The sequence below is a fragment of the Marmota marmota genome, unplaced genomic scaffold, assembly GCF_001458135.2.
Source record: "Marmota marmota marmota unplaced genomic scaffold, marMar, whole genome shotgun sequence".
NCBI classification, from domain to species: domain Eukaryota; kingdom Metazoa; phylum Chordata; class Mammalia; order Rodentia; family Sciuridae; genus Marmota; species Marmota marmota.
The window spans coordinates 31748867-31776357 of record NW_025999968.1 but is presented as its reverse complement, the minus strand read 5'-3'; the positions used below and the strand labels follow the sequence as shown (position 1 = coordinate 31776357).

Sequence of the window (27491 nt, the reverse complement as noted above, 5' to 3'; positions counted from 1 at the left end):
AAAAAAAAAAAAAAAAAAGATGAGAGCCAATACTTATCTACATTATGAAGAAGGAAAAGAAGAACATCCTTCTAGAATCTTAAGCTTCAGGCATCATAAACATAATTATGCCACTATTCTATGAATTATTATTTTAGAAGCACTTAGTTTGTAGTCTTAATTTTACTCTACAACAAAACCAAGTTATGGCTGTGTCCCTGTAGTATGCTGTTTTTAAGTCCTTTGGGAACAGACCGAGGAGACAAATAGGTGGGTCAAATGGTGGCTCCATTCCCAATTTTCCAAGAAATCTCCATACTGCTTTTCCGTATTGGCTGCACCCATTTGCAGTCCCACCAGCAGTGTATGAGTGTGCCTTTTTCCCCACATCCTTGCCAAAACTATTGTTGTTTGTATTCATAATAGCTGCCATTCTGACTGGAGTTGAGATGAATTCTTAGAGAAATGCAAATCAAAACTACTCTAATTGCTAGAGATGATGAACATTTTTTCATATATTTGTTGACTGTATATCATATTTTGAGAAGTCTCTGTTCACGTCCTTGGACCATTTTGTTATAGCAGCACAATTCACAATAGCTAAACTGTGGAACCAACATAGATGCCCTTCAATAGATGAATGGATAAAAAAAAATGTGGCATATATACACAATGGAATATTACTCAGCAATAAAAGAGAATAAAACCATGGCATTTGCAGATAAGTGGATGGAGTTCGAGAAGATAATGCTAAGTGAAGTTAGCCAATCCCAAAAACCAAATTCCGAATGTTCTCTCTGATATAAGGAGGCTGATTCATAATGAGGCAGGGAGGGGGAGCGTGGGAGGAATAGAGGAACTCTAGATAGGGCAGAGGGGTGAGAGAGGAAGGGAGGGGGTCTAGGGTTAGAAATGATGATGGAATGTGATGGACATTATTATCCAAAGTACATGTATAAAAGACATGAATTGGTGTGAATATACTTTGTATACAACCAGAGATATGAAAAAGTGTGCTCTAAATGTGTAATAAGAATTGTAATGCATTCTGCTGTCATATATAAATAAAAAATTAATTAAAAAAGAATTCTAGAAAATACAAACCAATCTATAGTATGGAAAGCAGATCAACAATTGTCTAGAGGCATAGATAGGAAGGTTGACTTCAAGAGGACAAGAGTGAATTTCAAGGGTGATAACAATGTTCCAAATCATAATTGTATAGAATGTTGCACAGCTGTATATTTTTGTCAAAATGCATCAATCACACTGTCCACTTAAAATGGGTAGTTGTAAAAATAAAGTTGATATTATAAAACTTAAAAAAAAAAAAAACAGGTTAGAGTCTGGTTGCTGTCAATTGTAGAACTCTGCTCTGTATGCTTTTATATCCCATACCACAATATTTATACATAGTGTTTTCATTAAAATCCTACTCTTGACTTCATAACGAATTTGTTGTCAAACTAAAATTTCATTAAAAAGGAAAATGGCATTTCAGGATAATTTGGACATCCTTCAAAAAGTGGTGAAATTTTAACCCTCACATTAAAGATCTAATTAGTTCCAGACTCCTTCAGAATTTTCCTTTGTTTGTTTAATGATGGAGTTTACAATTATCCGAATTATGTCATTATAATTATATATATTAATAATACTACCTACATTATTAAGTGCTACATTCTTGAAGTTATTCAAAATTTTCTTTTTTATTATTAACAGAAACAACATACTTTTTCTTATGAATTAATTCATAAGGATATTTGGACAATATATTTCCATAGCATAAAAACAAATAAAGTAAGGATACATCATTACAGTTCATCCGAGATGTATTAAGAAGTTTCTAGCACAAGGTTAATTGTTCTATTTCCTTTAAAAGCTCCTTTTAAATGCCTATGTCAGTAAGTGCTTTATATTTCAAAATCAATTCTCCATTTTTTTCTTAATTAGACTAAACACACATAATTTCATTTGGACAAATGTTCCACTAAAACTATACTTCCCAACATTCCTTGTAACTAGGGTGGCCAATGTGACTAACATCTAGCCAAAAGAACACATATGGAAATGATGTATTTGCAGCCATAAAAGGTAATGCCTTGATTCCATTTTCCTCTGAGGGATTACATTTTGCCATATAGATAACTGTTTGCCATATAGATAACACACTTACAGAAGGAAGACCAGTATGATATAAGGAAGCTGTTCTGAACATACACTTGAAACAGATCTAACCTATCTGCAGAGGACATGCTGATAAGAATGTTCACTTCAAAAACAAACCACCTATCTTGTCAAAGACATTGTTATTTTGATCCTTGAAATAGTAATGTAAACAAATATTTTACCTAAGGTGATGAGGGAGAAAGGTGCCTATCATCCACAGGAATGAATTTAATCAAAGTAATAAACTTGCAAAATCAAGGAAGTGTATTCCTGAGCCAACAAAGCATATTACAATCCAAATAAAAGAAATATCACAGTGGAACTAAGTATTCCCCTCACCTGACTATCTTAATTTTTGTTTCCTTACACATTCACTACTAACTTCATCTATCTGCAGTCTAGCTATACAAGCTTTATAAACAATGGGTTTATCAGAGACTCTATCCTCAGCTTTGCTTTGTGGATGCTTTCTTTTCTTACATCTTTGATTCTGTAATGACACTAATACAATATCTCATCACACTTAGATACTGGCTTCTCCCTTTCTGAATTCTGCTTCAAGCTGACAGGTAAGCTGGCCATATATTACTACACAGCTTAGACGTGGATACATTTTCGCATAGGATTTAGGGACTAGTCTAGACTCAAAAAGCAAAATCCTTTCTATTTTAATGTTCTGGCTTATACATGTATACATACATTTGCAGTGACTAGCAATATCATGAGATCAAGCAATACCAACTTATATACATAGCCTCTTTGTCTTATTGTAAGCTGCTGACTATTCTTGATTAGGGTTTTTGTTTGTTTTCGTTGTTTCTGGTTTTTTGTTTGTGATGGACATTATTATCCAAAGTACATGTATAAAAGACATGAATTGGTGTGAATATACTTTGAATACAACCAGAGATACGAAAAAGTGTGCTCTAAATGTGTAATAAGAATTGTAATGCATTCTGTTGTCATATATAAATAAAAAAATAATTTAAAAAAATTCTAGAAAATACATAGGCTCTGCTGCCTATGCTCATCTTGAATTCCAGAATTCAAGTGATACTCCCACCTCAGCCTTCAGAGTATTAGTATTACAGGATGTTTGCACATGCCCAGTTTCTATTGAATATTCTTTAAAACTATCAGATGATTTTCTGGTATTCTCTCAAGTTTGTTACTGTCATTGCAACTTGACCATAGAAAAAACATGTATTCTAAAAACATTACAATTTGTGAAGATTTATTATTTTAGCCAAGGGCTATACTAGATTGTGTTTTATAACACAGTCATCAAAAGGTCAAAGAAATTGCAACTAAGCAAATAAATTATAGCAACACGACATAATGCTTAAGAATACAACCTCTGTAGGTTTAAGCCCCAGCTCCAGAACTATCACCAACATCTATGACATTGAACAAGTTATATAATTTTCTGTGCCTCAATTTCTTCACTTAATGATAATAAAACTTCCTAAAAGGGATAGTAGTATTACTAAATTATCTGATATTCATAAAATGTTTAAAATAGTATCTGGGACATAGAGCTCTTTTACTTTACAGGTCTAAGGGAAAAGAAAGATAGGAGAGGAAGGGAGTTTTATAAGGAACAAACCTGATCATAGCCTAGTTAAGACCATGAAAATTTGTAATTATGAAATAATTGTTTTACAAAATGCACTTTTAAAAGAAGGAAAAGAAAAACATAAACAGGAGAAAAAGAAAGATTCAACAGGTTGGTGGTGGTGCTTTCCCTGTGCTTGTCTCTGAAGGTGACTTTCCAGGGAGATGTATGTTATTTGTTCCCTGAGCTGTGTATGATTAGTTTCTTCATCATACACAGACAAATTAGGAACGCTGCTGTGGTGCCCAGAAATCACCCGCTAAACAAAGTCAAAATTAATGATAAAACTGAGTTCCCTTTGTGTTTGATTTTCATCTATCTGCACTCAATTATAAACGAGCTATCAAAAAAAGCTACCCATTAGCTGTTAATTCATAATGACTTCAGAAAGCAATCCCTATACTACCATTGATATCTCACTGACAACCTCCTACTCTCTGTACAGCTTTAGCAGAAAATCAAAACAGAAAACCAAACTATATAATACAAGCCACTCCTCATTCTGAGCTTTTTCCATGAAAAACTCCAATGCACAGAAATTAGTTTTAATATAAAAAAGCAATAATATAATTTGACCTATATATTTAAAAGACAAACTTTTTTATTTTTAACATGATTTATTGTATCTTAAGAGTGGATATATAAGTAGTAACAGTACATTCTAGATTTCTATTTCATTGTGTCAAAGTGAATATTCTTCAAATTTTGAGAAAGTTTTCAATGAAAAAAATGTCTGAAACCGAACTGATGTGTGTGCTTCACCCAATAAGAAATAGCATCTAATAATTAATTTGAAGTAAGAGTGATATCATCTCATAATTGGACCCTTTCTCTCCTAAGAGGACTAATGTAAATGAGTAAGCATTCTGACTTCTGGCACATCTACACATAAATTTATTTAGTAGCCCTCTAATGAACTGACTCTGAACTATAAAGTAAATGAACTAGCAGTAATATAAACAGATAATTTAAAGAAATACTAGAACAATCTGGGGTCTTGATTTAAATTACTATGATCCACAGATTTGTATACATTGTATTTACTCCATTCTTCTTACAAAAATAAAGGATTTGTAATAAAAAATAAGGTCACATGATATTTAAAAATAAAATAAAGGAGGCTAATGGGGCAAAATAACAGTATGAGACTGGGGTGTCAAGAGGTTATTCTAATTGTAGAATCTACTTACTGTTTAGCTTTCTGACAGACAAAAGAAAATGGGGAACCATGAGATAAAAATAATTATTTCAAATCTTCGGATAATGGCAAACTCTTTATTAGAGGTAAGTTCTAACTGATATAAACTTTGTATAACACATTACATAGAAAATTATAATACTCCTTCCAAACCAGTATTCATTTGGACTTTTTCTTACTAATGAACAGCAATTCTACTGATACCTAAATTCCAGGAATTCAAAATTGCCAATAAACGGTGTTTATAATGGTTTTCATTTACTTTCTGTGTAATGTGCCCATACAAAAACGTTTGCAACAGTGAAGTGCACTTACCTGATGGTCTCTATTCTTTCCATTCATGCATACAATAAAAAACACTGACTGACTCCTATGAATCTGACATTACTTGGTCCCAGGGACATAATGATGATTAAAATTCTGACTCTGTCTTCAAAAAGTGATCAATGGATAACTGATCAATTATAGGCATAATAATAGATTGCTCTATAATTCATATCCATATTGGTCATAGTAAGTGAGAAGTAAATAGTTTTTAATAGATTGAAGGAGAAAGGAATAATTAGTGAGGGGAAAGTAGAGGTTGAGATTATGAAAAACTTCACCAAAATTATATGCATACGAGTTCTGTATCAAATATTTGGAGTCTGTCCAACTACTAAAATAGAGAAAAGCCATTCCAAATAAAAGGACATTGTCTTGGCATTGGCTGAGACAGGAAGACAGTCATGTTTGCAAAAGTATTATTAACTCAGTGTGGACAATATACAGGATGAAGACTAGTTGAAGACATATCGAAAGGCCAGAGCATGGAAAGTTCTGCATGGCAAGCCAAGAGGTATGGAATTCATAAGTGCCAGTGTTGTTCATTTTTATTTTAAAACAGAAACATGTTTAGGTATAATCAGACATGGGAAGTCAAATCATCAAATATGACAACGAATCTACTTTATTTCAAGTGAATGCTAGGAAATTTGAACACTGACCAAGCTACCATTTTTTCGTATGTTTTGAAAACCTCAGCTATAAGCAGAGGGAGTTTGGGGAAATTCAGCACAAAAAGTTTAAAGCAGAAAAATAACATGAGCAGATTTTCACTCTTAGAATGATGAACTGTAACATGAAAATGACCCAGGGTATGTGGGACGTGAGAACAAGCAAGAAGAGTTTAAAAGATGCGGTCACTTCAGGAAGAGTAAAAAAAAAAAAATCTTGTGTTAAGACAAATGATAGTCAAATTTTTAGAAGATCAAGGATAAAGATGAAATTCAAGTGACTACCTAGGGAAAAAAAGGCCAATTAAATGCAAAGGAATAAGATTCAAATCAACATCAACATTTTTCTCAGCAATACATAAGTCAAAACTAGAGCATTTTCTTAAAGATATTGAGAGTAAACAACAGTGAATCTAGATTCCTATTAAAAAAAACTTTAATTCTAGATTTAAAATTAAATGCACAATATTTCAAGCTATCTCTAAAAGAAATTCAAAAGTATAATAGGAAAAAATAAGAATATTAAACTGCAAAAACAATGATTTATGACAAGTTTGAGGCAGCTGCTAATATATACCAAATGTTAAACTTTATCTGTGTACAACTGGAAATTATATTTGAGAACTGCAGAAGATATTATAAGCCATAGTATAGGTGGACTCATTTATGAACTTCTATAAAATAGTGATGTGAACATGCGGGTTCAAATGATTCATAATGATAAATGAGATTGATATTGTTTCATAGATGGATCTTCAATTAAAGTTTCTTTCATCCAATTATTTGGGCTAGTTTATTTTCTCTTTTATCATTAATAAAAGTATAGTAGCACAATTCACAATAGCTAAATTATAGAACCAACCTAGATGTCCTTCAGTAGATGAATGGATAGGGAAACTTTGGTATATATATACAATGGAACATTACTCAGCATTAAAAGAGAATAAAATCATGGCATTTATAGGTAAATGGATGAAGTTGGAGAATATAATGCTAATTGAAGCAAGCCAATCCCAAAAAAAACAAAGGCAAAGGAATGTTTTCTTTGATAAGAAGATGCTGACCCATAATGGAGATTGGTGGCTGGGAGAAGCATGGGAGGAATGCAGGAACTTTAGATAGGGCAAAGGGGAAGGAGGGGAAAGGAGGGAGCAAGGGAGTAGGAATGATGATGGAATAAATTAGACATCATTATCCTAAGTACATGTATAAGCCACAAATGTGTGAAAATGTTTTGTGTACAATCAGTGTCTTGAAAACTTGTGCTCTATATGTGTAATATAAAATGAATTGCATTCTGCCATCATGTACAACAAATCAGAATAAATTATTTTTTTTAAAGTAGAAGATAAAAACCAATAAATAAAAGTTGAAGATATGGAAAAATGTAAGCAATAATATATTTTTCTTTCTAGGCATGCTGACCATTTAAAAGGAGATCAGAGTGGATTCATGGGACCATGAATTTAAGTAGCTAATTTTTATCTATTGAAAATGAGATCACTTCAGTGTATTTATACACTGCAGAAGAAACAGTATAAATATTTGTGAGGAAAAAACTAAGTCATTAGGGGCTGGGGCTATAGCTCAGCAGTAGAGCACTTGCCCAGCACAGGTGAGGCACTGGGTTCGATCCTCACAACCACATAAAAAATAAATGAATAAATAAATAAATAAAATAAAGTTTTATTTATTATTTTTATTTATTTATTTATTTATTATTATTTAATTAAAAATAAAATAATAAATTATTTATTTATTATTTTATTTTTATTTTTATTTATTTTATTATTTTTATTTATTATTAAAAATAATAATAAGTCATTAAGCATCAAAGGCCTGAATAAAAAAAGAAAGCTCAGGTTAAAGAATAATTGGTCATTATTAAAAATTACAAGTTTTTTTTTTTCTGTAAGAAATGTAGAAATTAAGAAAAAACAAGCCAGGGGAAGAGGTACAGGTTTATAATCTCAGCCTCAGTGGCTCAAGAGGCTGAGGTAGGAAGACAGTGAGTTCAAAGCCAGACTCCACAAGTTAGGGAAGCCCTAAGCAACTCAGCAAGACTCTGTCTCTAAATAAAATACAAAAGACGGATGGGGATGTGGCTCAGTGGTTAAGTGCCCCTGGGTTCAATCTCTAGTACCCCCCCCACCAAAAAAATAAAATAAAATAAGACGAAACCTCAATTGTGTTGCCTTGCGTGTTTTCAGAGTAAAATTTCTTAAATTAGATTCAATATTTTATTTAGTCGCCTTATACATGTGACATCATTGTAAGTCAATAAAAGTCAAACTGACTATACTGTATGCCAAATATTAATACCTGTACAATCTTGCTTGACTTTATATTCTATCATCCCATAATCAACCCAGACAACTTTTTCCTAATCAACATCCACCAACTCCTTCAATACAAAGTTATGATGCAAATCTTCCCATAAACCTGTAATTTTCAACCTGTATCCACTATACTTCTCCTTCTTTCTACTCCCCCCAAAATCTCTTATCCATGCCCTCTTTCTTTGATTGCTTCTTTATTGGGTTCTTTGTTGGCCCACACACACACACACACATACACACACACACATATAAGCTTCTTCTTCTACTCCCTTATCAACCACAGTATGTTTGAAAAACACCTGTGTTATGAAGAATTTTCTTATAATGAATTGTATAGTTCAAGGGAAAGCATTTTAGCTTTCCTTTTCTTCATATACATTCAAAACAGTGCAACGCTTCAAGTGTGGAAAATATAAGATTAAACTGCTATTGAATAAGATATTAAGAAAGAAAAATAGCAAAACTGTAAATAAATAAAATAAATAAATAAATAAATACAAGCTAAGGAAAAAAAAGGAGGGGAGGGAACACTTCCACTTCCTCACTCATTTCTCTAGGCAAACAGACTTACTCTACAGACTGGCAAAGACACTGCCTTAGAAATTTACACACTTATTTTGTTTCCCATCAGTATTCTAGCAAGCTCTGTGGGGCGGGAGGAGTGGAAGGAAAGAAAGAAAAATGAATCAATTAACAAGACTTTATTCTCACCTACAGAGGGGAGAACATTTTCTAATATGTTATTTGGGCTCATTAACATTCGTATTGTATTTTGCAAATACAAAGAATTATCACCACTGTGGTAAGGGAAAGTGCATCTAATTCTAAATATGCTTTCTCCCACAAATTAGATGTTTCTATATAAAGGTTGATTAAGTTGAACTACGTAACAATTGAAGTGAAAAAAGAATTTTCTGTAGGTCACAGAGAAAAAAAAATTATCACATACAATAATATATAAAGACATCACAAGCAAGAAATAATCAGTTTGACCGAAATCCTATAATCATTATATACTGTGAGAATACAATGACCCAAACTGCAGCACCGGAATCATAAAATATTCTTCTACCCAGCATAGAAACTTCATCTTCCATATAAATAAGGATATTTTAAAGTTTGAATTAAAAATGATAAATTTCCTTGGGGTTTCTTTTCTTACCCTAGCAAATATCCATTGAAATGTGTAACATCAAGATGCACAAGGCAGTAACAGAAGACCAAAAAGACAAGAAAACAAATCCCAATAAATTTTTGAAGATGAAAAGCAGTTGGAGGGATAAGGAACTAAGGAGAAAGACAAAACATATAATCTGATATTGCAGAGGAAGAACCTGAAGAGACCTAGCTAATTTTCCCCTCACCTCTTAAAAAAAAAATAAAAATAAAAAACCTGAAAGATTAAGTATCTGGAGATTGACAGAACCACTCAGGAAGGTAAGATTCCATGTTAAAAATCAGGGGGACAAAAACTCTAGAGTATGTGTATCCCTACAAATCACTACTTGCTACCCCTCAAACTAAAGATAAGAGGTTCATTCTTCGGGGGGATATGAATTAGGAAGTTCCAGACCCAGAGACAATAAGAAATCAAATGACAGAGGACAATCACATTATTGAAAAAAAAAAAAAAAGACAGAGAATTAAGCATCTTACTGAAAGATGTATCTCTCATCCACTTTCCCTGTCCAAAATGTCAATAGCAAGTATAAAGTCCACCATTAAATACCTATTCTACCTACCCTCTGTAGGAGACTAAAAGATTCAGCTCTGAAAGAAAGTAAATGGAGTCAAAGAAAAATGTTCACCCTTTTGCCATCAATGTAAGATCTGATTCAGTTCTGACCACCCCACAATAAAGCTCACCAGAAACCAAACAGCATCTATGCACAAGAGTTTTCAATTGCTTTTTCCTACCTCATTTGAAAATATGACTCTATCATCATGAAGATAGAAAAAAGTGAAAGAAACAGAATTAATGTGGGCTGGGTACAAAAATCTAAAAAAAAAGAAATAAGTAAATATCTATAAAATTTTCAAAGAGATAAAAATGTCTTTGGGCATTTAATTAAAACAGAATATATTCAAAAGGGGTAGAAACAAAAATATTACTAGAAATTTTTTTTAAAAATATGATTAATAATATAAAAGCAGTTGGAATATGGGAAATGTAATCTCTCAAAATGACACAGAAAGTCAAAATGATGGATACCTTAGAAAAACATAAACCTAGAATATTCAATATGCAAATATTAGAAATCCTCAAAACAGTGAACAAATAATATAAGAAAAAGAAAACTGGCCAAGACATGACACAAGAAAATATTCTAGAGATGAAGAACAAAATGCTTATCAGATCAATCATCTTAGGGAAATAATTAGATACATTTTCAATATGCCTCACCCCTGCCCCAAATCTCTCTAGGGCATCTTTCTGTCTCAACCTCATTCCAGATCTAATAATTAGTTTTGCTTTAACAATTTTATCTCATACCCACTGTAATGCAGACTCTCTCCAAAAATCCTCTTTCTATTCCAGTAAGGTACCATCAGTACTACTGTTTCTCAGAACCTTACAAAATAGAGATAATAGTTTCCATCAAAAGAACTAAAAAATATGGCATAAAATAATATATTAAGTGTAGGACATGGTTCAAGTTCTACTTTGTCTGTGTAACTTTCTTTCTTCTTTTCCCTGTGAACTCTCAGCCTGACTGACAATATAGCATAATGTAGAAGAAGAGCAGGATTGTACTGTCAGAAAAACATTTACTCGGGTCCAGATTCTACTATCTCCTTCATCTCTTTTGATCTTAACCTACTCATCTTTAAGACAAAAATATAATTACAATACCTGTTTTCAAAATGTTATCGTAATTAAAACAAATATGAATGCAATCTCTAATTTTTTCCTGCATGTTAAATTACAAATACAGGTATTAGGTTTTGTGTTCCTTTTCTACCAATAAAGTGTGTAAGATCTAACTACAGTGTAAAATCAGAAAAGCTATAAAATAATCTAAATCTGCCCAAATTCATATGTTGAAATGCTAACCCCTAATATGATGTCTTTGGAGATTGGGCCTTTGGCAGTTAACCAGTTTTAGGTGAAGTCATGAAGTTGGACCCCTCATGATAAGCTTAGTGCCTTTTCAAGACACACCAGAGTTTACAAACTTGTAGGCAGATGCATTCTCTTCCTCCCACACCCCTGCCCTTCTGCCAAGACAGAAAGAATGACTACTGTCTAGAAGCCAGGAAAAGAGCCCTGAGAACTCAACCATGCTAGTATCTAGGACTCCCAGCCTCCGAAACTATGATTTTTTTTTTTTTCAGGCCACCCATTCTATGGTATTTTGCTATGACAGCCTGAGTTAATGCTTAAGCCTTTGGAAATGCTAAAGGGTTGATAAAAGAAACCTCAGCTTTAGTCCACGTTTCCTATTGATTGCTGAGGTAAAGTTAAAGTACACAAATATCCTAAACACTAAAAATAATTCTAAATGCCCTTGCTAGTCTTTTGGAATCATAAAAGAAGACAAAATGGGAATTAAAAGAAAACTAACTCTTCATAGTTTGCCTCCAACCCCTGATCTCTAAAAATGAGTTACATTTTTGCTATTAAGATAGGCCTTGTTTTTCACCCAGCTCTCTACCTCAGGAAGCTGGACAACATGGACCCTATTTCCAGGAACTCCGACTTCCCATTGGGCTGGGCCAATGCAGAGCCCCAACAAAAGATCAGAGGGGGTGGAGGGATGAAGGATCAGAGTATTTTTCACCCCTCTGCCTCCTCCCCTGCAAGGATTTCATTAACTGTGACTCCCACCAAAATTTAGTGCTCCTCTCAGGATGGCCCATTCCTCCTCTGGATTTCTTATTAAACCTTTGCTTCTTGAAGCTTAGCCATGGTTAAAATTTAGATGACTTCCCACCGTAATCCCCCTGTGAACTCTCTTGTGGTTTCCCCTGCACACTCAACTTTGAAAATAGCCTTTTTGAAAATAATACCTATTCAAACTGTCCTATTTTGAGAACGCCATTTGCTTCCTGTTGGGACCTCGATCAATACACACTTTTTACTCAGGCAGCACTTTCAGGTTAAAATATCTTTTTTCCTTCTATCCCTCTGGTCAACTTCTAAACACATTATCAAGCATGCTGAATGTCACTGCCCCTCTGTAAGTTTCTCTGTTGCCATCACAGAATAAATAAACGATTCATTCATTTTTTTGCTGATAGCACTTTAAGTTTCAAATAAATACTTACACACTTTACAGTGCACTACAAGCATCAAAGATCAAGGACATCACCTGATACAAAGCACACACTTAAGAATAGAGATAAACTGCTCTGAAATTTGGGAAAAGTTTTTTTTTTTTTTTTAATTTGCAATATTATTAAAGGTATACATTTTAAAAGTGTGAACAAAAAATCATTAATTTGGCTTTGTATGTGAAATAAAAGTCTATTTCAAGAAATTAGTTTTCTATTCATCCCTATATCTTTATGGCATTGAATGTTTAATTTACCCTATGTATGACTTTTTTTTTAAATATTTTGTTTGAAAAACTAATTTCTAAATTTAAGAAGGAGACAATTATATAACAATTTAAGCAGTTAAATATCTTTTTTCAGAATGTTCAATTTAAAATATCAGATATTTCACAGAGAAAACAGCTATTATTTCAATGATAGGTGATGAGTTTTTTATTAATGGCTACCAGATAAGTCATAAGAGAGAGATTCTCAAGTGAGTTATAAAGGTCAATCCCTTGTGGACTGAAACAAATTTTTAGGTTCAATTTAAAATAAGATTTTTAATTACCAAGATAGACTACCTAGGGACAACTTCAGATTGAAAGACCAAAACCTCAAGTTTTTATTTTGTTTTTAATAGAGAATATAAATCCTCCAAAGAAAATCTGATAGATATAATTAGTTATCCACTTATGGAAAGTGGTATATCTGTATATTAATATTATAATAGCACCTAAATGTTTCCTTAACATTTAAAATGTCTATAGATTATAAATATTATTTTAGGTCTATATTTATAATTCATCTCCTTCAATGTAATTTTGAGAGAATAAAAATGAAAAATCACAGAACAGTTTACATGATATTTACTGAGTGTTTCTTTGCTGCTAAACAGATTTTAAAGGCCGGGTAACAAAGTCAAAGCCATTTTTTAAACCATCAAATTTTTTCATTTTATCAAAGTAAATAATTCGTTTTTTAAAAAGTATAGTACATAGATAGTACAAAAATCATATAATATTTCAGTTGGCATGGAAAAACAGATGCATAACATAATTCCCAATGTATACCAATAATCACTCATTTCTAATATAGTTTCAGTATCTCTTTTTTGAAGTGCTTGGGATGGGAAGAGTTTCAACTTTATATTTTGGAATATTTTCATATAAGTAATAAAGTGTCTTGGGAAGAAGATCCAAGACAAAATACCAAATTCTTTTATGCTTCATATACACATACCCCAAAGGTAGTTATGTACACTATTTTTAATAATACATGCATGAAACAAAGTTTCAAAGTATGGAATTTTCCACTTGCAGCATAATGTCAAGCACTCAAACAGTTTCAGATTTTAAACCATTTTAGGTTTCAGATTTTTGGATTAGGGAGGTTCAGCATGTCCTTAATTATTTTACCATTTGTACAAGAAAAATATATTAGAATAAATTCATTCAACATTTAAGTTAAAAAGTAAGCAAGCGTATCAGGGCTTATAAAATTTTCTAGCTGAAGAGGCAGAAAAAAATTCTGCAACATTAGTAATTAGTAAATTCTGTTTCTAAAATAATAAAACTTTAATAAAAACAAAATATAACTATTTCATTGCATGACAGTTTTCACAAATCAGGCCTTATAAACTATAGAAGAATGAAGTAATTTGAAATGTTCTTTTAAAACTAGACCTAAAAATGGCTTTAACATTCTTGAGTGTTTTTTAACATTCTTGAGTGTCTTTTCTGCCAGGCAATATTCTTATAGTTGAACACTATTCTTATAGTTATACAGGGGAGCAAACAATAAAGCAAAGGCGCTGTTCTTGTTAAGCTTACATAGATACAGAAAAGGGATTATTTATATTAAATTTAAATCCCTCTTATTGTATATACTATAATTATTGTTTTCTCTTTTTTAGTACAGACTAAAAAGAACCTTCACTACCATCCCAGGTTAAATTGTCTCTTTACTCCATACTATATGCTTTCCTAGAGACTATATGTTTGCCAATGTTTCAGTAATTTTCATATAAACTTATAATTTCAATATTTGTAAAAAAATCTTTTAAACTTGCAACACACACATGAATTTTGATCTTAAACATATCTTGTAATTATATCAATAATATTAAATAGCAAATGCCAATAAAATAATCCAATCAAAGGATCTATCAAGATAGTCAAAGGAGGGCTGGGGATGTGGCTCAAGCGGTAGCGCGCTCGCCTGGCATGCGTGCGGCCCGGGTTCGATCCTCAGCACCACATACAAAGATGTTGTGTCAGCCGAAAACTAAAAAATAAACATTAAAAAAATTCTCTCTCTCACTCTCTCTTAAAAAAAAAAAAAAAAAAAAAAAAGATAGTCAAAGGAAGCGAAAAATATATACAGACATGTAAATATATAAGGATAGGTTAAAATCAAGTAAATGTAAAAGGATATAGATTCTTATATAACTAAAGTACAGAAATCTGTAACCCAGACTTTGGATCCTGTTAAGCATTACCATTTATCCTCAAAAAAAAAAAAAAAGGTTTTGTTGTACAGACCCTGAATGCAGAACCATATTGCTAGCCAATGTGCTGGGAGTATGCAGTATGTTCAGCCTGACCCTCATACACAGGCCAGTTCATTGGAAACAAAAACCTCCAAGTCAGAGGTTAGAAAGGTAAAGAACAAGAAAAAGTAAAAGCAGGTCCCCAAAATGCAGGGACAGGCAAACAACAGTCCCTTCCATGCCCATGTGACTCATTACAACATCAAATTAATCAAGACCTTCTCTATAGGTAAAAAGCCTTTTTACATTTTACCACTTGAAGAGAGTTTCCAACTTTGCATAAAAGTTTATGCTTTTTAAGCTATATGTTTTCAATTACTAAAACTTACTTTTTCAACATCACTTCTTACATATAGTTTCTGAATATCTGATAATACAATTAAATATGGTATCTTACCAGGCAAACAGTTATAATCTAACACCTTCCAATTTATTGATGCCCGCTTTTAAATTTTCCTGACAGTAGATTGCTTCTCCCACCATTTTCATATATGTTAGATATTTTACTATTTTAAAATGAACTATGCAAATAGAATAAAAGCAAAATAATAAGCTCAAGTAAAAATAGGACGGAAGAGCATACCTTTAATTTGGATCCATGAGGTACCAGTACAGATTTATTCTGCTTTGGTGGGATGTACAGCTCCCATTTTCCATAATCCAATTTTTTATATGGATATGAAAATGGATTCCAACCATCTAAAAAGATATTTTTTAAAAAAAAGTCAGTTAATAACAGCTTGAAATTATTAATAAATTTCAAGTAACACATGAAATATTGATCATTTATACAAAATCAAATTGTCTAACAAATAGTTTTCTAAGGCTGTACTAGCAACTTAAATTTAAAATGACCACTTTTTTCTATCTAAGTTTTCCTTTTGCTTCCTAAAAGTAAACAGAGATTACGACATTTTTCAATTGTACTTTCAACTTTGTTACTGCTATCAGTAACTAGGATATAAAAGAAAACAATAGGTCCTTTTTTAAGTAATACCATCAACAAAGAAAGTTGATACCAACAAAAAGAAATGCATTATATGTGATTAGATAAGATACAGAGAAGGTATTGTATTTGCAAGTAAATGGATGGATTTAGAGAAGATAATGCTAAGTGAAGTTAGCCAATCCCCAAAAACCAAAGGCTAAATGTTCTCTCTGATAAGTGGATTCTGATCCATAACAGGGAGAGAGGAGGCATGGGAAAAATGAAGAAACTTTGACTGGACAAAGGGGAGGGAGAGTAGAGAGAGTACATGAGGGCAGGAAAGATGGTGGAATGAGATGGATATCATTACCCTAGGTACAGGTATGTCTGCAAATATGGTGTGATGCTACATTGTGTACAACCATAGAAAAGTTGTGCTGCAATTGTGTACAATGAATCAAAATGCACTCTGCTGTCATGTATACTTAATTAAAATAAATTAATTAATATAAAAATTTTAAAAAGAAAAAGAATTGAAATCATATGTACCCAAATTCAAAAGAGTATGATACAGCTCAGTTAAAATCTAAAGAAACGCCTCAAGCAAGAAAGTTAGAAGGTTACATACTATAAAAGATGAAGAAAAGCTGGACTCCCAATCCAAGAAGAAAGCCAAAATAAATAATAACAAATTCATACCCACAGGCAAACTTAATACAGTTGGCATTAAAAAATAGTGAGCAAAGAACACATCATTGAATAAATGGTGATGGGACAGCTGGTTATCCTCATAAAAAAATGAAATGGATCCATATTTTATAATATACCTGAAAACTATTGAACATGGATTATATTTAAATATGATGAATAAAACTGTAAAGTGCTTAGAAGATAATACCCAGAAATACAACTATAATATTCAACTTTAAAAGGAAAATTTTTAAATAGAGACACAAAAGAACTCTATAACACTTTAAGGAAAAGACTTATAAGTTTGCTAAAACTATAAGCATATTTTCATAGATAAAGAGATCAGCAAAACAATCTATTAACAGGGTAAACACATTGTAAAAAAAATAGCATACAAAGTATACAAACAATACTACAAATCAATGGGGAAAAAATAAACCAATAGAAAAAAATGGTAAAAGAATATAGTCAGATAAAAGGACACTTGAATGACCAATAAACATATGTAATGATACTCACGCTCACTTTTAATCAGAAAATCAAAACTAAAACAACAATGAAATGTCATTTTCCACTCATTACATTGGCAAAAACTTAGTTCCAAAATATCAAGCAGCCAAAAAGGATATAAAACAATACTGCTGCTGAGTGTATAAATGGAGAAAAACAATTTAGCATTATATACTGAAGCTGAAATTATGTTAACCCTGTGGGCCAACATTTCTATTCCCAGGTAATAACCTAGAGAATTCTCACAAATGTGCCTAAGAAAGCATTCAAAAGTATCCACAGAAGAATTGTTGCAATAACAAAACTGTAAGCAATCAAAATTTAAATCACTCAAAAATGAGTAAATACTTTACAGTATAATTAAACAGGATGTTACACAATAGTACAAAATTAATGGATTAGAGTGAATGTATCAATATACAAACATCCAAGACATAAAAGTTAACTTGAAAAGGAAACAAAAATATCATTTATATGATGTTCAAGGAATATGCAAAAGTAATGCTTACAAGCACATACAGTAAAAATATTAAAACTTAAATGGGAATTTGAAATATCAAATTCTATAGTGATTCTCTCCAGATAGAGGGAAGGGAAAACAAGAAGCTTCAATAATATCTATCATATTTTATTGCTAAAGGTGAGTGGTATACACCCAGATGCTTATTACATCACTCACCATTTGCTTACGCCTAAAATATAGTTTTGTTTTGTTTTGTTTTTAAAAAAAAGGCACTCCTGTAACATACAGTTACTGACATTAGATGTTCGGCCAAGAGATCTATAAGCATCAGGAAAACCCTTTCATTCATCCCATATTTTCCTCCTTGACAACCAACTCTTCCAATTCCTGAGCTAAGTCAATCTGAACAATGGGGATAAACTGGGAACAAGAAGCAATATTTAAATAAAGATCTTTCTATATATTCCATGTTCTCCAGCATGAAGACAAGCTGAAAATGTCTAAAGGTCTATACCTTTAGGAGCAGCCCAACAGAATCAATATTACTATACATACCTTCCACTAAAATTTCAAATACATCTTATGTATGTATGCCATAACATTATTCTACCCCAACAGGGTTTAATCCATTTGTAAGAGAAAAAAAATAATAAATAAAATAAAAAGCTTGAAACAAGAATATCTGGGCATTATAACCCTGTATATATTGTACTGTCTTTTTATGAAGTGTTTATAAAGTGTCTTTTTCTTATGAAGTGTTTATGCTAAACACTTCAGATAATTAATAAACTTAATACAAGCGGATTTTTTCTTGGTTAAACATGCAAATAAAAGGCACAGTCATTAGTTAATTTATTCATTAAAACAGCATTTCATTCATAGTATAGGTTCTCCTCAATAGAAAACTGAAATTAGTGTTCAAAAATAAGTCATTTCTCAACCAAGGTTACATTGAGAAAAAGTACACCAAACTAAATACTAAAATTTAAAATGGGGTATCCATTAAAAATTGACCTATTAATAAGCTTTTGTTAGCTGGGCATTATGGTGCACACCTGTAATCCCAACTACTAAGAAAATTGAGATAGGAGGATCTCAAGTTCAAGATCAGGTTTGGTAACTTAGCAAGACCCTATCCAAAGAGAAAAAAAATAAAAAGGATTTAGGATGTAGTTAGTGGTAGAATGGCTCCTTCATTCAATCCCTATCCCTAGTACGAGAGAGAGAGAGAGAGAGAGAGAGAGAGAGAGAGAGAGAGAGAGAGATTTTGTTACTTTAAAAGAGAAACTTCAATGATATGCTTTTTCAGCAACCTGAAAATGTTTTGAGTATCATTTGGAATAGTTCCTTAGTATACCATCATTTGAGTTTCAAGATCTATAGAAAACAATTATTAATATTTGTGTGAAGAAAAGTGCTTCCATTATGTCTTATTTTCCTTTTATAATCTGTATATTATAATTTCTATTATAATATTACAGTGATTTAAAACTGCAAAAGCACATGTAGATTATTTGTAACTCTACATCATAACTCCATATGATCCTCAGAAATTTCATTTCACACCTCTATTCTTCATGGAAACTCATGTGTTGACTCTCACTATAGGTCCTTTTAAACCTAGCTTTCAAAGCAGAACTAAGAACATTGTCACCTGTGCTAAAAGAAAATCCACTCCACCACTGATCATAAGCAATGCAGAACATGCTGAAGATTTCAAACAGGTGAGAAGAAGGTGTGCAAGCATATACGGATGAAACTACTTGGCATTTCTGTAATAGACAGTTTCTCCCCTCATAACTTAATTTTACTTTTAAATAAAATCTAAGAATGTAAAATAATAAGTTAACAGTCATATTTTAGAGAAATGTACATCTGGTGAAATAAGTCATGTGACTATTCCTGAATTTTAGTGAATAAAACTGAAAATAAGGTAATAATGCTAATAATAAGCAGTTCTAAGACATATCAGAATACATCTAAAAAGCATACATTTAGAACCAGTATGCAAAGCTTTTTTTCATTTCAATCCTATCTGATTTATATTTTGAGTAGGCAAAACAGAATTGATTTAATGAAGTACATAATGTAAATAGTTTGTATCACTTTGCAGGCCTGAGGGGAGAACCTAAAATAACCAAAATAATGTGACAATCATTTACTTCTCTACCAAATACAGAACTATCCACTCAAGATTTTCTAGTTTTGTAATTTTCAAACCTTAGCATCAGAATCACCTCTGGTGGTTAAATCACATTACTGGGTCCCACCTTCCAGAAATTTTGGTTTGGTATATCTGAGTTAGAACCTAATAATCTAAATTTCTAACAAATACCCCAGTGATGTTGATGTTGTCAGCCTCTAAACTGCACTTTAGAAATAATTTTTGAAGTTAAATAGGTGACGTGGTGTGTGAGGGACTCTCCAAATCAAACTGAATTTAGACTATCAAAAAATATTCTAAATCAACTGGTCAAAGCAATTCTGACACAAAATATCATTAATAATTATTCAAGGCAAAGGTTGTTCGCATGAATTTTACGATTAAGGAGAGTTGTAAAGTCCAGGGATATGACAAGCAAAATACAAATCATAGAACAGATCTGACAGATTTAAATTTAAGTATATTAATATAGGAAAACAAAAATGGACAATTTGAACATGAAAAGCCAAAAAAAATTTACTTGGTTAAAAATATGGGCCACCAATAACAAAATGAATAAAATTTGAAAGCTTTTACCTAGAAAAATGATATTAAGCTTTTTAAATGTTAACATATGAACTCATATTTCTTTTTTATTTCTCATCACAATGTACACATTGCTAACTTCAAGGAAGTACTCCCAACGCAACATGTGCTTATGAGCACTATAAGAAAATCCACTCCATTTAGTTTTGATGAAATTTTAAGAACATGTTTCCTGTTTAGCATAAATTATTATATTACAACATTTTCTCAACTATTTGAAGTTTATCAAGTAAGGATAACCTACATGTTTCTAAAGCAAACATTATAATTGGTATTTTATTAATAACAGGCTTAAATTCATCATTTGAAAATGCAAGATTCTATTTGTCCATAGACGCTACCAGCCAAAAGCAGTTAGTTGGAGATATGGAACAGAAATGATGAGTGATACATGGTTTAATATTAACTGTAAATATATGTTTGGCACAGATGATAAAAACATTAACTAAGGTCACTGCATCAAGTGAACAAACTCTGTTGTTTATCTCCTACCTAATAACCTTTCTTTTCTAATGTAATTATATTCCCCTAAATATCTTAAATGCTATTCTCCTTTAAATATTCCCAATCTATTTTATCACCTACTGGTGATGTACTTTTCAGCAGTCCTTAGTCACCTCTGTGGAGTCTTTGAATTTAATATAATTTTTTTTCTCATGCATAATGGAAATGGTTTCAACTTAAGGGCTAGGGATTTAGCTCCATGTTAGAGTGCTGGCTTAGCATGCATGAAGCCCTAGGTCAGATTCCCAGTGTAGAAAAAGGCCAGGGGGTTGAGAGAATGAACCAATATAAATCACCTTAGTATGGAGAGTCTTCTTGCACTTTTCAAGAAGATTTCAATATGTAAAGAGAATAGTCTACACTTGGGCCAATCCCTAGCCCCTCCAAGAAGTGAAGCAAGATGTTTGGCCAATGCAGCAGACAGGGATAATATAAAGCTAGAACTGAGCCATATGGCAGAGGCAGATGTCATTTCTATCCCATCTAATAGATGTTCCTCATGACATAACAGTTAATATTTGGGATATCACCTCTTTGAAGCAAGTAAATACTCTGCATCATATAATGTTATTTTATTATTTAAAGTGTTCATGTCATGTAGAATTTATGAAGGTTATAATGCAGCATGTTTGTAAACATGAAGTTTCAAGACTTTATCATGTCAACAAAGAAGAGATTCACAAGTCCAAGACTGGAAATTCCTATGAAATTGCCTTTACCCCAGATCAGAGGACCACCATACTCTTTGAAAGTTAGAAGACAATAGTCCTTTCTGGTATATAACCCAGTGCTTCATGATCTTTGTTTTTTTTCTCCAGATAATTATTCCCCTCTGTTGTACACAAGAAAATTACCTTTCTTCAATTTATGCTGGTAGCTTGATGACCATATTAAGATTCTAAGGGGAAATTCCTATTAACATATATTAATTTAGATTAGGTGTGCTTTTCAAGAACAAGCTTTAGAGTATACCAAGAGTTTCATAAATTCAGAACCAATAGGAAATAATATTTATTTTAAAGAACCATAGTACTTAGTCTTATAATATATAAATTTCTAGAAATTAGTAAATAACTAGAGCTTTATTTGGTAAACATGTTGTTTAAGGCACATAAAGAGGAAATGGACTCCATTATCAAAATAACTTATTTAAATAAAATTAACTATTATAGGAATAAAGTTTATAACAATTTTAGTAAAAGGGGGGTGATAACTCAAAACATATTGTTGCTTATGATTTCAAAAAACATGAAAATACAAACAAAAAACTAACAAGAGATAATCATATATATGGGGAGGGAAAATATAAATTAGTAGTCTTCAGGGACCATACTCTGTTACACTCTTGGGACTACAGAAGCAGATAAGCAATTCATAGACATAGAAAATTTAGTAAGTCGAAGATGGCCAGGCATTGTGGCACACACCTGTAATCCCAGTGGCTCAGGAGGCTGAGGCAGGAGGATCACAAGTTCAAAGCCAGCCTCAGCAACTTAGCAAGACCCCATCTCAAAAGAAAAAGAAAAAAGAGCTGGGGACATGGCTCAGCGTTTAAGCTCCCCTGGGCTCAATGCATTTCAGTTGTGGTATATGAGAGGAATTTTCATCTAGATTGAACATAAAGTATTGGTATTTTTCTTAAGTATCACAATAGTAGATATGATACAAAATTCATCTACTGGTGGTAGGAGAGATATAAATTAATTATGAAGTGATATGTTGCTGAAATTTATCTTAAAATACTTTAGAAAACAATTAAACATACCTTGGGCAGAGGAACAAATAAAACAAGACTGGAAAAATATATCTGTTGAAGCTGTGTGTGAGGAATGTGGATCTCAATCTTGGAGTTTTCACAAATCAGGCAATTACTATCACAAAAACTGAAAAACTAATGAACATTTTGAGGTCTATGTTCACACACACTTGTCCAAATCTCTTTCCTTGCTATCAATTATAAAGAGTGATACCATTAGGCAAAGGGTATAAGGTCTTAATTTATACTGACCGATACTTTCTGGATAGGAAATTTCAATTCATACTCCCACCAGCAACCTAACAGAAAGCTTAACTATCCAGATCCTCATCAATGCCAGAGATTATCATTTTGATAACAAGACATGCCTGTCTTGCCCAACATGGAAACATGGGTTTACCAAGAGAATTAGATCCTAGTTCCCTAAGGATCTATTTATTATATGCAATAAATTATCTTCAGTGCATCTAGAACTGTTATTTGTTACATACAGTTCTTGGGAGAATTTAGTAAATAGATATTGAGATGCAGAACTAGCATGACAAAAGTTGCCTCTCATTATTATTCTATCCTTAGCTGATAGCTTTTGACTCAGTGTTTTCATTTCTTTTCAAAACAGGCTATAATTATAACTCTCATTATTCTCTTTAACCCTGTTGTTAGTTGGGAAAAATTGAGTAGTGGTCATTACATTTTCTTTTAAAATATTTTCATTAATATTTAGTTTCATTGAAATGAACTTAATAATGTGGATTACTTTCAAGTCTAACACAGTGGCCATCAAATCATGTATTTATTTATAAGCCTATTTACTTTTAAAAGTCAAAACCCATTCAATTATCTCAAAGTAGATTGTATGGAGAACTTCAACATAGAAACTACATACAACATGTAAAAGCAGAGTTGCTCTGTAAAAAGTTCCTCCACATATCTGGGCCTCCTCCTCACCTCTTACCCTCCCTCTCAAAGCCTAACACCCACAGTTGTTGAAAGTTGAGGGAAAAATGTTGGTTACTAGAGGCCAGGGAGGGTAGTGATACCTCTGGTTAGGGGTGACAAGTTCTGCTCCCCCAAATGTTGAAGTATGAACATTAGAGAAACACACCAAGGCAAGCATATCAAGCAGGGTTTATTTAAAAAGGGGTAAGTAACAAAGACTTCTCCAGGGAAAGAGAAGGGAGCCATAGCTGGAATTCTGGTATCCCAAGAAGGGAGGCGTTCTGCCCTTTTTATGTGTCCTAGGCATCCTTTCTCCTGCTTTCTTCCCCTTATCTCTCTCCTTCCTGGTATGTGACTAGGCCCAGGAATGGGATGGCCAAAAGGTGGGAAAACAGGTGGGATGAAGGAGGAAGGGCAGGATGGAGCAGCCCAGGACACATTAATTAACAACCTTTAGCTATTCTGGATCTCTTATTTTTCCAGATGAATTTCACGATTGCTTTTTCTAATTCTGTGAGCAATGTCATTGGGATTTTGATCACAATTGCATTAAATCTGTATAGTACTTTTTGAAGTATGGTCATTTTGATAATATTAATTCTGCCTATTCAAGAGCAAGGAAGATATTTCTATCTTCTAAGGTCTTCTTTGACTTCTTTCTTTAGGGTTCTGTAATTTTCATTATATAGATCTTTCACCTCTTTTGTTGAGTCCCAAGTATTTTATTTTTTATTTATTCATTTGTTTGTTTGTTTTGAGGCTATTGTAAATGGGGTAGTTTTCCTCATTTCCCTTTCTGAGGATTTGTCACTGATACACAAAAAGGCCTTTGATTTATGGTTGTTGATTTAATACCATGCTACTCAGCTGAATTCATTTACTAGTTCTAGAAGTTTTCTGGTGGAACTTTTAGGGTATTCTAGGTATAGAATCTTATCATCAGCAAATAGTGCCAATTTGAGTTCTTCTTTTCCTATGTGTATCTCTTTCATTTCTTTAATTGCTCTGGCTAGTGTTTCAAGAACTTCTATGTTAAATAGAGGGCATCTCTCTCTCTTGTTCCAGTTTTTAGAGGGAATGCCTTCAATTTTTCTGCATTTAGAATGATGTTGGCCTGGGGCTTAGCATAGATAGCCTTTATGATGTTGAGATATGTTCCTGTTATCCCTAATTTTTCTAGTATTTTGAACATAAAGAGGTGCTGTATTTTGTCAAATGCTTTCTCTACATCTATTGAGATGATCATATGATTCTTATATGTAAGTCTATTGATAATGAATTACATTTATTGATTTCCATATGTTGAACCCACCTTGTATACCTGTGATATATCCCACTTGACTGTGGTGCACAATCTGACCCACCTATCCCTCTCCTCGGTCTATACCCAAAGGATTTAAAAAACAGCATACTACAGGGACACAGCCATATCAATGTTTATAGAGCGGCAAAATTCACAATAGCTAAACCACGGAACCAACCTAGAGGTACTTCAATATATGAATGGATTAAAAAAATGTGGCATAAATACATAATGGAATATTGGGATATATATTCAGCAATAAAAGAGAATAAAACCATGGCATTTTCAGATAAACGGATGGAGGGAGAGAAGATAATGCTATGTGAAGCTGGCCAATCCCAAAAAAACAAATGCCAAATGTTTTCTCTGATATAAGGAGGCTGATTCATAGTGGGGTAGGGAGAGGGAGCATGGGAGGAATAGGAGAACTCTAGATAGGGCAGAGGGGTGGGAGGGGAAGGGAGAGGGCAAGGGGTTAGAAATGATGGTGGAATGTGATGGACATTATTATCCAAAGTACATGCATTTAGACACAAATTGGTGTGAATATACTTTGTATACAACCAAAGATATGAAAAATTGTGCTCTATATGTGTAATAAGAAATGTAATGCATTCCACTGTCATATATAAATAAAAAAATTTTAATTAATTAAAAAAACTACTTTGATATGTGTTGGATTTTGATCTTTATTAGTATTTAATCTAGTTATCACAACCTTCTAGATTGTAATTGCTTCTTATTTATATGTACATATATTCTGCAATGCCTGACTATCCTCACAATGCTATTTACATAATAATCATTCTTATTACTACTTATATTTTTGTGCTCACATAAAAAGATCAATAAATATTTCTTGATTTAAAAAAAAAAAAAAAACAACTTATAGCTCCCTGTAGGGAGGGACAATTTCTGGGACAAGTTACCGTAGCAATAGTTGGGAGCAGGGGCAGTTTCTTGATAAGGGTAAAGGAAGGGCTCTGAAGAAATTAACATTTCAATCCCCGAGGGGACAGTTTCCAACTTGCTGGACTCACTCAAAATTGGCCTCCTTGATCCAACCTGATTTGATTTACCTATCTACACTGACTGCCAGTCTAATTCTGGCTTCAGTAGAATGAGAGATGAATGGGTGGATCAATAGGCACTAAGTCAGAGTTAGAAGCAAGAAGTTCTGGTGCGTTATTACAAAGTAGAGTGACTACAGATAACACTAAAGTACTACATCTTCCAAAAAGCTAGAAGAAAAGATTCTGAATAACTTCACTCTAAAGAAGTGATAAATATTTCAGTAGATATATATGGTTGACCTGATTTAAACACTACACAATGCATACATATATTAAACCATTACATGATATAACATTAAAATGTATTTTTTTATGTATCAGCTAATAATTTTCAATACATACCCACGAATTGCTCCAGCACATGATCTTTTTGTAGGTGTTCCACAGATACTTAAAATCTGTTATCTTATTTAAAAGATTGCTATTAGTTGCTTCATCACAAGCTAAGTGTATTAAATTCTATAATGACAATTGAGTCTGAAAATTAATCCAATTTCAAACAAGTCTTGCCACTCTATACTTGACAAAAATTTGTTGAACACTGATAAATAAGGATACTGACACCTTTTATACTACAGTATTTATCTCTATGCCTTTTTCACATGTTGTGGTGAACCATTGCCTGACTCTGTCAAAAATTCATATTTTAAATTTCTACCCCATAAGATGATGGTATTAAGAACTTTATAGAAGAACTAATACCAATACTCTTCAATCTATTTCAGGAAATAGAAAAAGAGGGAGTACTTCCAAATTCATTCTATGAGGCTAACATCACCCTGATTCCAAAACCAGATAAAGACACCTCAAAGAAAGAAAACTTCAGACCAATAGCCCTAATGAATATAGATGCAAAAATCCTCAATAAAATTCTGGAAAATCAGATACAAAAACATATCAAAAAGATCGTGCACCATGACCAAGTGGGATTCATCCCCAGGATGCAAAGCTGGTTCAATATACGGAAATCAATAAATGTAATTCACCACATCAATAGACTTAAAGAAAAGAACCATATGATCATCTCCATAGATGCAGAAAAAGCATTCGACAAAATACAGCATCCCTTTATGTTCAAAACACTAGAAAAATTATGAATAACAGGAAATTACCTCAACATGGTAAAAGCTATATACGCTAAGCCTCAGGCCAGCATCATTCTAAATGGAGAAAAATTGAAGGCATTCCCTCTAAAATCTGGAACAAGACAGAAATGCCCTCTCTCACCACTTCTATTTAACATAGTTCTTGAAACACTTGCCAGAGCAATTAGACAGACGAAAGAAATTAAAGGCATAAATATAGGAAAAGAAGAACTTAAATTAGCACTATTTGCTGATGACATGAGCAGACTCAAAAAGTTCAACCAAGAAACTTCTATAACTAGTAAATGAATTCAGCAAAGTGGCAGGATATAAAATCAATACCCATAAATCAAAGGCATTCCTGTATATCAGTGACAAATTCTCTGAA

General features: G+C 32.6%; 1 protein-coding gene across 6 annotated transcripts in view; it reads right to left on the bottom strand.

Moving 5' to 3' along the window:
- Positions 1-27491, bottom strand: part of Gbe1 (1,4-alpha-glucan branching enzyme 1) — a 253379-nt gene that overhangs the window by 153177 nt on the left and 72711 nt on the right. For all 6 annotated transcript variants that reach the window (XM_048803507.1, XM_048803508.1, XM_048803505.1 and 3 more), the window contains one exon: positions 15687-15802. In XM_048803507.1, the coding sequence (XP_048659464.1) occupies positions 15687-15802 (116 nt within the window). The remainder of the gene's footprint in view (positions 1-15686; positions 15803-27491) is intronic.